At 39.8% G+C, this 14,204-nt stretch overlaps 1 protein-coding gene across 4 annotated transcripts in view; it reads right to left on the bottom strand.

The window, feature by feature from the left end:
- ARHGEF12 (Rho guanine nucleotide exchange factor 12) overlaps window positions 1–14,204 on the bottom strand; it is a 148,331-nt gene that overhangs the window by 21,727 nt on the left and 112,400 nt on the right. For all 4 annotated transcript variants that reach the window (XM_047070414.1, XM_047070415.1, XM_047070416.1 and 1 more), the window contains 11 exons: window positions 13,096–13,138; window positions 12,685–12,790; window positions 12,115–12,252; window positions 11,395–11,427; window positions 10,959–11,073; window positions 10,159–10,264; window positions 7,969–8,181; window positions 3,154–3,286; window positions 2,087–2,122; window positions 1,604–1,758; window positions 468–614 (listed from right to left, as the gene is read on the bottom strand). In XM_047070414.1, the coding sequence (XP_046926370.1) occupies window positions 468–614; window positions 1,604–1,758; window positions 2,087–2,122; window positions 3,154–3,286; window positions 7,969–8,181; window positions 10,159–10,264; window positions 10,959–11,073; window positions 11,395–11,427; window positions 12,115–12,252; window positions 12,685–12,790; window positions 13,096–13,138 (1,225 nt within the window). The remainder of the gene's footprint in view (window positions 1–467; window positions 615–1,603; window positions 1,759–2,086; window positions 2,123–3,153; window positions 3,287–7,968; window positions 8,182–10,158; window positions 10,265–10,958; window positions 11,074–11,394; window positions 11,428–12,114; window positions 12,253–12,684; window positions 12,791–13,095; window positions 13,139–14,204) is intronic.

The raw sequence follows: 14,204 nt of genomic DNA, 5'->3' as shown, positions 1-14,204 counted from the left end.
ATTTTTTTATATATTTACTCAAACCTTTGAAGCAACAATAATTTAATTCCTGAAAATTATTCCATCATGAAATTATATACTGTATATTATATATCCAAAAAATATATACATCATTATATTGGATATATATTTTTAAAAACACATACACTGCAACTGATAAGAAACTTCCAAGGGTAATTTTAATTATTCATATTTTTTATCTTAGACATCAACTTTAGACCTTAACTCCTGGTGCTAATACTTTATATACAAAAGGCTGATGGTGTGAGTGGGTGTTTGGGGAGGGAGGTATTCAAACATCAGATCACTTCTTTATTTAAGTTATGTGCTCACATATTATTATATAATTTCAGGAATGCTAACATGGATACATTTAGAAGATTTTACTGTTATGGTGCCTTTATGCACTCACAATCTTTCATCTATTAAAAATGTTAACCACAAAGATCAGAGTTGATTTTTCTTACTGTGAAGTTGAAGAATATCTTCCAAGTTTGAAAAAATTTTCCGTAGTTCTGAAGGTGACAGAATTCCTTCTCTGGATACTCGCTGGTAGAACACTTGATCAAGAACCTTCAGTGTTCGAACATGAGCTCTTTCAGTGTAGAACAATTCTAAGCAGAAAAAAAGGAAATATGAAATATACCTCATTTAGAATGATTCCATGAGACCAAACACAAGCTTTAACTGGAATTAAGCAGCAAATTAGCTCTATAATACTTGTTCATAGTCTTGAAAGGATGTAGTATTTCTGATATCACTTTCTTGAATCTATGAGACGCTCCTACATACTGGCTCTAAGAGTTGAATGCCAACAAATGAAATATATCATTCAAAGCTATTCTGTATATTAAAGGTAACAATGTACTCCCAAATCCTTCTGTCTCTTCACAGTAGTACCCACCAACAACAGTAGAAAGCTAAAGCCCAAATAGTATATAGTCTTTCAGTTGAGACCTCTTCAGAAGTAATAGTATTTTGGTTATCTCATTTGCCTACAAACCCTCATTTCTGAGGCCAGACTTGTTATTTCACTACGTCTCAAAGTGATCAGACACAGGAAGGATATTTATTTAAATAGCATCCTAAAGTCAGTGGAGGGCACAGCCTCCGTGTCACCCCCATTTCTGTCACATATATGCTGGGGTAAAATAAAGAATACTGCTCGAGGATAAAGGAAGGACTGGTTCCCAGTTTTCTCCCTATCACTTATCAGCTAGCCGTGTGGTCTTGATTAATTCAACCAATCACCCTGAGCCTGAGCTTCCTCATAATCTATGCATAAAAATAAGTTGGCATAAAAGTGAAGTGAGAGGACCCATATTGTCTTAATGACTATTCAAGTTCAAGATCTATAATGCTATGAATCTTAAATACCCTGAAAGCTAAACACCTTTGCCTTTTAAATTATCATTAAGTATCATAGAAGCGTTTGCATTTTTTGAGTTGGAAAGTTCAAGGATCAGCTATCTAGTTTAAGTTCCCTGTTATGTAAAACAAAAGGCTAGCAGAAATTTTGAAGCAAACTCCAAGACTCAGGGGCTTGTTTTAGTCTAATAAAACTCACTACGTGTGAACAACAACAAAATCTAATTACACTCACCATTAATTACTTCCTGTCTTTTGATCTCACAAGGCTTTAGTCCCAGTAACACTTCTCGACTAACGAGCTGTTGCCAGTTGGGTGGATCTGTCTCTAAGTCATTTTCAAACTGTTCATCCTCACTTTGACTTTCTCCAAAAGCTATGCTGTCGAATCTGATGGAAAAAAAAAAATAACGAATTCTATTCTAAGGACATCAGGTGGACAACGGGAAATAGCACAAGTTTTTATATTACAGCAAATAAGTCATATTTCTGAAGTACTGCCTAGCGCAGGGCCTGAAACATCATCCTCTCATACAAAATGATTTACATGTGTTATATAGAACTCTATAAATATCTTGTGAATAGTTTGTGTTTACTAAGAACTTTCTTTTATACTATCTAACGGATCCATGTACAGGTTTTTTCCTTTAAAATTAGAATGTTAGTTTTCTATTTCTTAAAATATGCCTCTACTGAAAGTTACTTCAGGATTACTCACTTTCGAAAGGGCTTTGGTGTCCCATGTTCAGGCACCCTAAAAATAATGGAGAATAAAGGGTCAATGTAAAAACAAGACGGTAATCAAGAAATTTATGCCAAAGACCCTGAACAGACATTTTTCCAATGAAGACATACAGATGGCCAACAGACACATGGGAAGATATTCAGCATCACTGATCACCAGGGAAATGCAAATCAAACAACGAGATATCACCTTGCTAGAATGGCTAGTATCACAATGACAAGAAATAGCAAGTGTCAGTGAGAATGTGGAGAAAAAGGATGTGATATATATACACACATATACGTATATATATATGTACACACACACACGCACACACACTATGGAATATTACTCAGCCATAAAAAGTATGAGATTTTTGTCATGTGTGACAATATGGATGAACCTAGAGGGTATTATACTACGTGAAATAATACAAAGACAAATACCATATGATTCATGCGTGAAATCTAAAAAACAAATGAACAAAGAAGCAAAGAAAGCAGGAACAGACCTATAAATACAGAACTGGTGGCTGCCAGAAAAAAAGTGGTGAGGGGATGGACAAAATGGGTGAAGGGGTGACAGATCCAGGCTGCCAGTTAATGGAGTGTGTAAGTCAGGGGAACGAAAGGCATAGCACAGGGAATACAGTCAATGGTGCTGTAATAGCTGTTGTGGGGGGACAGATGGCAGTCACACATGTGGCCAGCACAACAGAACGTATAAACTTGTCAAATCCCTATGGTGCACACCTGAAATTAAAGTAACATTGTGTGCCAACTATACTTTAATAAAAAGTAAAAGAAAAAGAAATTTATGCCAGAGATACTCAAAACTGGGTTAAACTACAGTGGCTAATAAACAATTTTTCTGGAAGTTATAATGATTGAATATAAAATAAATTAAAAACATTTCAGTACCTGTCTAAGATTTACCAGCTATAAGCTCCAGTTCCTTTCTTAAAAGCATATGTGGGGAAAACGCTACAAAGTACAGGAATACTATACAATGAAATAGGTGCAGTTGGCCTAACCGTCCTCCATAAGATATCACTGAATTACCTTTCCACCTCCCACTCCTCCTCCTGCACTTGGTCTAACGGAGGAGGTGGGAAATCGAAGATGGTATTGGGAGTGCGAGGGGCGCCATCCATGCAGTCTCCAGATGCAGGTGTTTCTCCAACTTGCTTTGATCCTGAAAAGACGAAAGTCAGACCCTTAGACGGTGTTAATGAAGACAACGATTCCAAAAAAAAATCAGTCTCCAATGAGAGCTTCAATCCATCCATAGCACATTCGTAATTCAATTACAGGTTAGCTAGAACCAAAACTCTAATATAAAATGCACTAAAAAATAAACAGAAATATTATTTTTAAGCAACTTTTTAAAAACCAACATAAGACACGTAAACAACTCAGAAGAGAAACATTTGCTGACGTTATCTTTTTCTAACCCCTGTGCCAATCTTTTTCATACAAATTTTAGTTATTATGGTGGTCCAATTTGAAATAATAACCTCATACTTCTTTTTCTTGATTTACTACCTTTAGGTAATATACATTTCTTCCTCCTCTGAGGATTTTGCTCAGTTATACTTCCCACCTTCACTTTCCTCCCATTTCTTCCTGATGAATAATAATTATATTATTATTACTAGCTGAGTTACTGGTTATTATCTAAGATTAAATGATAGAATTATATCTGTGTTTTTATTCCATCAAGAAGTTAGTATCTTAAATCTCCTCTATATCAAATTAGGTATTTGGTTTATCTATATCCTTCCCTTTAATTGTATTTCTCTCCTTCTACCCTTCATTTCTTTCAATGAATCATTTTTACCTGAATCAGTCGATGGAGTTTTACATTTCCCTGATCTATGGCCACAACTAAATATTCTGTGCCTTGCCTATTAGGTGGATTCTAAAAGCCTGAAAACCAACAGACTGCTTACATTATCGTGTCAATGTACACAGTGTCATAAGCAAAATACAACACATTACATATACATATTATTCCTGCCAGGTTAAGAGGGATATTAGTTAGGATTATGTTTCCTTTTCTGCTGGTCCAAAGATGCAACTCATGGATCATGAGAAATAGAATGCTCATTGCATCAAGGTCAGGCACTCCATCAGCTACTTCAAGATTATTCCACTTAACTTTGTTTCACATTTAAATCATGACTTAACTTTCTTGAACAACTGTTTCACTTAGCATTTATGGATGGCTTTATTTTACAACTGTCAAAGCACTATCATTTTATCAATTCTCAGAGTTTTTCATTTGCTACATCATACTATCAACTGCTTAGAATCTCCCTTTTTCTTATCTACTAGTTCTCGTGCTCTAGTCGGGAGCAGCTGCTCCCTTGGCCTGTGACAAAACTATCGTCTAGGAACTGCCTGCCCATCCCCACTTTTCTGGGTTGTTTCCACCATTTCCTGGATCCCGTTAACATTTTCTTCTTCACTTTTTCTCATTTTGCCGGAGTGTGTATCTTCAAATCATGTTCAAGGAAAGGGTGCATTTCAGCTAAACTTTGAATCGTGGCATATCTGAAAATGTCTTTGTATCTTCCTTCATTTCTGATGGGTAATTTGGATGGATATCGAATTCTAAGTTCAATGATTTTCTTTCAGCAAGTTGAAAGGCATGGCTCCTTTGTATTCTAGCCCCTCGTGTTATAATGAGAAATGTGATGCAGCATAATCCCCGTTTTTTCTTTTTTTCCCTTCAAAGCTTTCAGGACTCTGTATCTCTGATGCATGGAAATTTCCAGAGACATTTTAGGTATGGCTCTTGTTATTATTACTGTTCTTGTTATTCACTGTAGGTGGTTCCCAGTGAAGACAACTATTCTTCTTTACCCTTAAGATGGTCTCTCTCATCATTTCTCTGTCTCTCCTCCATTTCCTCTGTTGATCTTTCATCAGACAGGCAGATATAGGACCTCTCAAGTGAGTCTCTCTCTATATATATAATTCTTGTCTCTCCAATTTCTGTCTCTTGGTATTTCTGATATACATTCTGAAATATTTCCTTGACTTTATTTTTACGGGCTTCTTTTTTTTCTTTAATTCTTGGTAGCTCTGGTGGTTCAAAAACGTGCACAAAGTTTTGATACTCCTTCCTTCAGGGGTCGAGCCTAATTATTCTGTCCCTTGAGTGTGAGCTAGATTTAGGGGCTTGCTTCTAACTTGCTGAAGTGACAATGTGCACCCACAGAGACTAACTCATTAAAGATAGCGAGGCTCCTTTCTTGCTCTGTCTTTTGGATCACTTCGGAGAAAGTTGGCTACCGTGTCATGGAACACTCAAGCAGATCCATGGAGAAACCCGTGTGGTGAGGAGTCAATGCCTCCAGCAAGGAGCTAAGTAAGTCCCCCTGCCACCAGCCACCTCCCTAGCGTAGAAGCAGGTCTCCTGGCCCCGGCTAAGATTTCAGATGACTGACAGACACCTTGACTGCAACCACATGAGACAGAATTGCCCAGCTAAGCTGCTCTCAAGTTCCCCACCCACCAAAAATGTGACGAATAAGTGTTTTTTTGTGTTAAGCTATAAAGTTTTGAGGTGGTTTATACAAAGCAGTTGATAACTAATACGGTAGTTATTGTCTTGTAATAGTTATATTAAATCATTTCTCTTTGGTTTATGAATGTTCCTTTTTCATAGTACTGTTATTCTTGTTTTACAGATGTAATAATTTTTAAAATTTCCCCAAGTATACTATCTAATTTAGAGGTATTTTTTCAACGTTCTTGTCTATTACCTAAATTACGGTTTTCTGCTAGGGGCGGTTTTTCTGTTTATTTCGTTTTCTTTTTTTATGCCATCAATAGGCTTGGCATTAATGTATTATCTTAGGTCTTGACTCTAGCAAGCAAATTTTTTCAACAGCGAGTAATACTATTCGTATTTGAGTAGCTGCTGGGGCTTTCCTTTGCAGCTATACACAAGCAGACCCATTTCAGTTGGGAGCTCTCTGGACAGGGTGAGACCCTGGCATGTCTACTGTCAGGCTTCAGGCCCCCAAATGTTAGAACTAATGTCCTAATTAATGCCCTCCAGGGCACTATTGTCAAGGAGGACCTACCCAGCTCTCCCTACACAACTCACTCAACTCCTCTAAAAGAGCACACTCATGTTCTTCTGGTACATAAATGACAGACGGCTCACATTTTACAATGCAAGGATCAGAAACTGTTGACGTCATTGTTTTGATTACAGGCCTTCAATTAATTATTTTCAGCTTTATTTCTTACTCATGCACTCCATGTAACACATGCCAACTGCTGAGCCCAACATCTTTCCAGGGTTCTAATGGGCAGACTGGCTCCCCGCCTGGGACCCCTTGTACGGATTATGGACTCCAGCTTCCTCTATGTTGTTTTACTCATCAAACCACTCTTGTCCACTTTTAATCTCCCCAAACTCTGTTGAAATCTCTTACTTATTGATAACATGTTCTCTTCCTCCACTTCCTTTCTCTTCATGGTTTTTATTTATTTGTTACTGGTTACCCATCTGCCATGTTTTTATTTCAGTGAGAGCTAGGAGCCATGAATTAATGCACGTACTCAACCCAACATCTTCAGAATTCCACGTAAGATAAAACCTCCAGAGTTTTCTACAAATGTCACCCCTCCTTCTTTGTCTTAAATAAAAACCTGCCTATCCCACTGGCGATGACCTCTTCTGCTACAGTGCTCTCAAACGGAGACAGATGTTTCCATCGTACACTGTGTACTTCAGGGCAGAGCGGAGATAGATACCCTTGTTCCTCAATACTACTGTCAGACCATTATCTTGCCTTCCTATAAAAATCTCTTGCCGCCTGAGACTCTCACTCTGAGATACTATCACACGCTCTCCCTCCTCATGACAATCATCTAGCAATACTGAACCTTTGGCTGCTGGCTCACAGCTTCCCTCTCTCTGCTGCTATCACATGAGGTGACCTCAAAACCCAGGGATATTAAGGTATTCAAACCCCTGGCTTGTTGGCCCCTTACTTGCTTCATCTCTAGTTACTTCCTTTATGCCATTTCAGTGACCACTCCCATAGCTTTATCCTCGACCCTGTCATACCAGAAATTGAACTGCTTCCAAAATCGCCAGTATAGATAGGCATTCCCTTCTCCAAATAAAACCACTGATTCACCCAGCTCACTTGCTTAAGAAACCCATTATAACAAGTATGAAGAAATATGGTAATAAGCTCTTTTCCCAGTGACCTACAATTACTTTACATCTTCCTCTACTCCTCAAGTCCCCTTGCCCTTCACACACGCTCTGCCTCTCATCTCCTCTCTCCTTCTCCAAGCTCTTCCCTATTCGTTATATATAGTCTGTCCCCTGCATCTTCAACCTCCTCCTCTTTCCTGGCTTCCCTATAGTATTAAAACAACAACAACAACAACAACAACAACAAAACACCTCTAGTATCTCAGGTTTTTAAAAAAGTCTTCTTCAGCCTCCCCCCCAGGTCTGCTTCTAGCTACTAAATCCCCTCAACACTTCTTTTACCCTTCCATTACTGGATCGGGCACAATCTGAATTTTTTATTGGTGTGACTATCTCCCCACGGGACTAAGCAGCACAGGGCAAGAATCTAAGGGTCACTTCTGTGTGCTGGCATCGGATACAGAGCTAATGCCTGACAGAGTGCTCGATCGATATTCCTCAATTGGTGAGAATTCAAAATGATCACTTAGCACAGATTTATCACCAGCTGTAGAAGATATTAAAACGTTAAAATGAAGTTAAACTGGGATTCAGGCTTGATTAAAATAATATGCCACTCTATTGCTGACTTAGTGTGACCGTTTTAAAGTCTTGAGACTTAGTTAAGTTGCACTACAGCATTTGCTCACCCAGATCATTCTCTTTCCCTCCTTCCTGGGAAAGAGTGGCCCCTGAGGCCCCAGAGGACATGGAATTGGCTGGCAGGTACCCAACGTCTGTTCCTTCACCTGCTAACCCACTCTGGCGCAACTTGGCAGAGTCCTGAGGCTCAGGACTCACAGAAGAGGGTGTGGATAAGTGCTTAGGGTGCCGCTGCTTCTGTAGTTCCATAGCTCTGCCAACTGAACAGAAAGCAATGGTTAATAATGTATGTTTCAAAAATCTAAAAAAAAAGAAGAAGAAGAAGATGTAAAGGATCTAAAAATTGTCTGGAACATGGAAAATATTTGTGAATTACTACTGTGTGAGAGACAGATAAGACAGGAAGAAATGAAAGAAGGAAAAGAAGGAAAAAAGGAAAGAGAAAAATAAAGGGAGAGAAAGAGAGCAAAAGAAAGGAAGGAAAGAAAGGGGGAAAGAAGAAAGGAAGAAAAAAAGAAAAGGAGGGAGGGAAAGAGAGAGGAAGGCAGGGGAAGGTGGAGGAAGGTAGAAGAGAAAGGGAGGAGAAGGTGGCAGTGAGAAGGAGGGACAAGAGGGGGAAAAGGAGAGGAGAGCAAAGGTGGGGAGGGAGCGTGTTGAGAGAAGAGATGGACGCACACAGAACCGTACTCACTTGTAAGAGTGAAGATGGAGCCTTCTGTGAGCCTTGGTAAGGCCCCGCCCGCCCCCCAACACTCGTAGCTGCACCAGCATACCGTGCCTCAGACACGATCGAGATTAATCTGCACCCTGCTCACTATCCCTGTTTGCATCAGTAACCACGAGAAGCTAAAGACACTTAGGTCATCATCCCCCACAGCACTGCGCACCCTCACATAGCTCTGTACTTCCCTAATCCTAAACTTCTCCCTTCCCTAATTCCTAAAAGTCTCCTTCTGTACCCCTCGGAACTCATGGGCAGCACCTATGAAGGGCTCCATTCTTGGAGTACCTGGTGGATCAGCCAGCGGAGCCTCCAACTTTTGATTTCGGCTCAGGTCACGATCCCAGGATCATGGGATTGAGCCCTGTGTCAGGCTCTGGGCTCACTGAGCATGAAGCCTGCTTAAGATTCCCTCCCTTTGCCTCAGCCCCTTTACCCTGCTCACACATGCGCTCTCTCTCTCTCTCCAAAAAAGAAAAAAAAAAAGACACATTCCATTTTCTCCACCTCGTCTCTAAAAATTTCCTTCATCTTCTCCGTGTTTGGGGCACTACTGGTATTCGACACCACTACTGGCGTCGGACATCCAGCACCGCTGTTAGCACAATGCCACTCCCACTCCAACCTCGCCAATATTTTCCAACGCGGTGCTGCCCGGTCGAAGACCACTACATGACCTAATTTCCCACCCGGTGGTACCACCCTCCCTATTTCTCCCGCAGAGGGCCGATCTCTCTCCGTTAGGCCTGAGGGTGGGTGGAGGGAGATCAGGAAATAAAGCACAATGGAGAGGTGGAGACATTGTATAAGTATGGAGAGAGTGAGTAATACGTGTATAAAAAGATTAAACAAAGAATGGTGGAGAAATCCATGCACTTTTTTTTTTTTTTTGATTTAACAGAAGTTGAATGCAAATAAAATCCGAATAGGTAAGTAAATTATGTTATGGACAACTGACAGGATACTACAATTAAAGAAGTCTTTTTAAAAATTTTTTAATGTTTATTTATTTATTTATTTATTTTTATTTTTATTTTTTTCAACGTTTATTTATTTTTGGGACAGAGAGAGACAGAGCATGAACGGGGGAGGGGCAGAGAGAATGTTTATTTATTTTTGAGAGAGAGAGAGACAGAGAGAGAGAGACAGAGAGAGCACAAGCTGGGGTGGGGCAGAGAGAGAGGGAGACACAGAATCCGAAGCTCCAGGCTCTGAGCTGTCAGCACAGAGCCCAACGCGGGACTCTAACTAACAAACCTCGAGATCATGACCTGAGCCGAAGTTGGACGCCTAACCGACTGAGCCACCCAGGTGCCCCTAAAGAAGGTGTTTAAGATAATTATAGAGCCACGTGGGGATAGTTAGCTCAGAAATAACCTTGAATGCCAGCACGGTACATTGGAAATTCAGTGGAATCATTTCAAGAACACCTTTCTCCAATACTTCTAGTTAACTGAGCCTGTGAAGGGAAGATGGAGGGAGCTGGTGAGAACGCGCCATTTCCAGCTTCACATACTTGCACTGTTGTCATGACGGCTTGGTCTCCTTGGGGGTCCCAGGATGCTGGGGAATCCTCTGCGCTTCCCTTTTTCTTCGCCTTCTCGATCTTTCTTCATACTTTGCTAGAGTCAAGGTACAATCAGAGAGATAAGAGACACACAACAGAGTCGAGTTCTTTTGTCGCTGTCGAACACAGAAACGCAATTCTAATGGTCAGCTGAAAGAACTGGCTAAATGCAAGTGAGAGACACACACGCAGCACTCGGAGGCCAGCACACAGTACCGTGTGCACGTCAAACTCAAGATGTCTTTTCAACCTATTTCGAGCTGACAATTTTGGAAAACAAAAAAGTAGTTTGCCAACACATTTACCGGGAGCCAGTTCCAAGCAATTCATTCCTCTGCTGAACAAACAATAAGCCCTTCCTGCATGATGGCACTGTGCTAAAAGCTGGGGACACGATGAAGGAGGCCCTTGCCCTCACAGAGCCGCCCCATCTGACAAAAACTAAACGAAAACATAAATAATCACACACTGTGACCGGCGCCATAAAAGGAAAGACTGAGGCCGTGACAGAGCTGGGATGGCACTCGGCATAAAGTGCTATCTGCACTCCTCACACTGTCTGATCATTAGTTTCCATGCCTGAATGTCTCACTAGATTTTTTACTTTCTTGAGAACGGGGACCACGTCTTACACACATTAGCACGCCCAGCACTAACTTGCTGAATCAGTAAATACGAAGACGAAGGAAGGCACTGCGACCCTGTGTAAAGAAGCACAGGGACCTGAACACACTAGTATCCAGTCCTACCTTGATTTTTGGAAGGAATCCAATCCGACCTCGCTTGTGCTCCAAATTTCGAGGTTCTTTCACTTTTACTCCCAAATGCTTCATGTACATAAGGATAACATACTGCATTGTTGAACTGGAGGAAAAGGATTAAGTCAAAGAACGACTCTGAGAAGGGAGGGTGGGCAGAATAAAGACATCAAATGACTTAAAAAAAAAAACAACGCAATACTGGAATTCTTAGAATTCATTCATCAAGAAAAAACTAAGCAGGTATCTACTGGTTGCAAATAGAAAAGGACTCTACTCAAGACACTAGAATATTAGTCGAATAAAACAGAGGCCACCAGAGGGAGACACTCTATACTTTGAAGTTAAAAGAAATCATAATTTAGGACTTAGAAAAGACAGTTTCTTTTTTTTGTAAAATTCTTGGGAAAAAACCCAGTTATATTACCTTTTATCTTCTTCTACAGCCTGAGCAGTCATCCTAAAAGTAAAAATATTTCAAAATTAAACATTAAAGTTTAACGAAGGAGTTGCTATTAACTCAGATACCTGAAGCAACAGAACAGAGCTCAATCTGTCACCTGGCATGAAATAGCAGAGAAACCCTAACCCTCTAGGGGACTACAGGCTTTTCTCACTCCTGTCATCAACTGTAAATGTTTTCTGACCTCAAACAGTTTCAAAGCCCATGAACTAAAACCACTGGAAGTGTTTCTGATCAGTTAGACATTTTATAGTTACTCATTTTACCAATACCCAGAAAAAGAAACACAAGAACTTTTCTAAAACATCAGCAAAATTTAAAAATTAAAACATTAGGGGTGCCTGGGTGGCACAGTTGGTTGAGCATCTGACTTCGGCTCAGGTCATGATCTCACAGTCTGTGAGTTTGAGCCCCGCATCAGGCTCTGTGCTAACAGCTTGGAGCCTGGAGCCTGCTTCGGATTCTGTGTCTCCCTCTCTCTCTGCCCCTCCCCACTCATGCTCTGTCTCTCTCTCAAAAATAAATAAACATTTAAAAATTAAAAAAAAATTAAAATATTAAAACCAAAATACATGGCTCCACACACGTGGTCTGACTCCCCTTTTGAGTTTGTTCAAAGTGTGCTTTAAGCATTATGGAGCATCTCAAGAGAGAGGTGCATTTGCACATGCTTCTGTTACTTACAACACTTCTTCGATTTTGGCAACAATCTGTTCCGCACATGCCCGTTCCTTCTCCAAAGTTACCCGGTCCTTGTCTCGCTCCGCATCGAGTTTTGTCAGCTCGCTTTCAGCCAAGGTCAGCCCCATGCTACGTTTCTGCCTAAAGGGAACAGGAGAAGCTTCCTGAGGTGGCCTAGAGAAGAACCGTCTCCCTCTGGAGATGTTTCATCAGAGTTTCCATGGCTATGAGTTTCTAGCAACAGGCGAAATGTCACAGTTTTCTATTTTGGGGCCCCTGTCACCTAGGACACCAGAGGAAAAGAATTCTAGAGGCGATCACTCAACAGAACACACATCCTGAAGGAACACACTTAGCCTAGAGGAGACCTGAGCTCAAATCCTGAAAGCATACAGAATGGGGACTGTGGACTCAGTACCATGCCAACTCTTCGACTCTAGGTATTCCTTACATTTTAATCACAGTGATAAAGACCATATGCTAAGCCAAGGACTTAATGTGTAACCTTTTCCTACCTAAACAGAAAGTTAATTCAGAACTACCATATCAGTTTATATCTGCCACCAAGCTTACCGAAAATCTTCCAAGTGCCTCTGAACTTCTGGGTGGACTCTTTCCTGCATAGTTTGAATATAGTGGCGGTGTAGATCCTCAGGTATAAGCTCAGGTCTTCTTTTTTCTGCACAAGGAAAAGGCAAGGAGTTACCTGATGTGAAGGTATATCCTGTGCATTATAACTGGCAACATATCAATGCTACTTGGTACAAACTTGGAGTAAGACAAAGAGAAGGTCTTCAGTGCATTTTGTTTTTTACCTCACAATTCCAATTTCATATACGTTTAATGTATTTACAGAATCTATTTTCTGTTGTGATTCAGATGATCTGCTCATTACCACGTGACAGATAAAAACCTTTAGAGATGAACTGTGCTACATATCTAACAGAGACATAATTCTCCAGAATATTGATACTCCAAACTTACCGAGATCTATTGATATTTCATCAGGAACAGAAACTTTCAGGTGCTAAAACAAAAATGCAAACAAAAAGTGAAACAACACTAAATACTTATATAAGGTGTATATATAAGGACTTGTATAAAGTGAAGAGATACAACTTGGATAACTATTTTTACAATCACATTCAGGTTTAAGCTCACTTATCCCATCCAAATTTCACAGCTCTGGAATGTACCACTGTTTCAACATGAAAATAGGCCCTTCCCCCCAGTGATCATATACAGGAAATATCTATAATCACTGGTTAATATAATCAGTTATATACATCATTTGAATCAATATAGTTAACACCGAAACTGTGTATATATGGTATGAAAAATTTAGTTATATATAATCATGACTTTTTTTTTTTTTTGCTGTACTTGAGACTCTAAACCACATATTACCAGTAATTTCCTATGTAAAGTGAAAGAACCCTCACAACATTCATGCCCTGATGAGAAGGTACTGGATGTCAATGTCGAGCCTTTGCAGTATTAAATCTCCAATAACCATCCATAGTTTTTACTATTGACCCAACTAAGGTAACCGTGTCATAATTAACTTCTTCTTAGCTAGGATTTTCCCCATAATAACTGCAGTTTTCGGTCCTATTACCACATAGTTGTGTTTTCCCTCTCATCAATCTGGGAAGTACCTTAGAAAACAACTTATTTTGTATTCAAAGAAAGTATCTTAACCTATTCATGCTTACTTTATAATGTATACCTACTTGTCATATACTTTGAGAATTTAAACAGTTCCTGTAAGATCTAAAGCTTTACATTAAAAAATAAGTCTGCTGCAAATTATGAGATCTCCAAATTCATCTGAAGAACAGTGAAATGGATTTCAAAGTTTTCTCTTTCACTGACGTTGTCACACAGTAGCTCAAATCAACTGTCCTAGAAGTATTGCTAGCATAAATGTAAAAAAGTATATACACGCTCATTTCTGTATTTATATGAAATAAATAAACCACCTGTGACATGAAAGAATAATCAGCAAATAAATCTATCAGGGTTATTACACTTTAATACTGATAAATTTAATACAGATCACAAGCAGCAAAATAAAGATTTGACTTAGCTTG

Source organism: Lynx rufus, unplaced genomic scaffold (genome assembly GCF_022079265.1).
Source record: "Lynx rufus isolate CCGP_SWC_20201006 ecotype Redwood Valley unplaced genomic scaffold, mLynRuf1.p SCAF_9, whole genome shotgun sequence".
Classification (NCBI taxonomy): Eukaryota; Metazoa; Chordata; class Mammalia; order Carnivora; family Felidae; genus Lynx; species Lynx rufus.
Note: the sequence above shows the minus strand (reverse complement) of the source record. Positions and strands in the feature narration are given on the sequence as shown.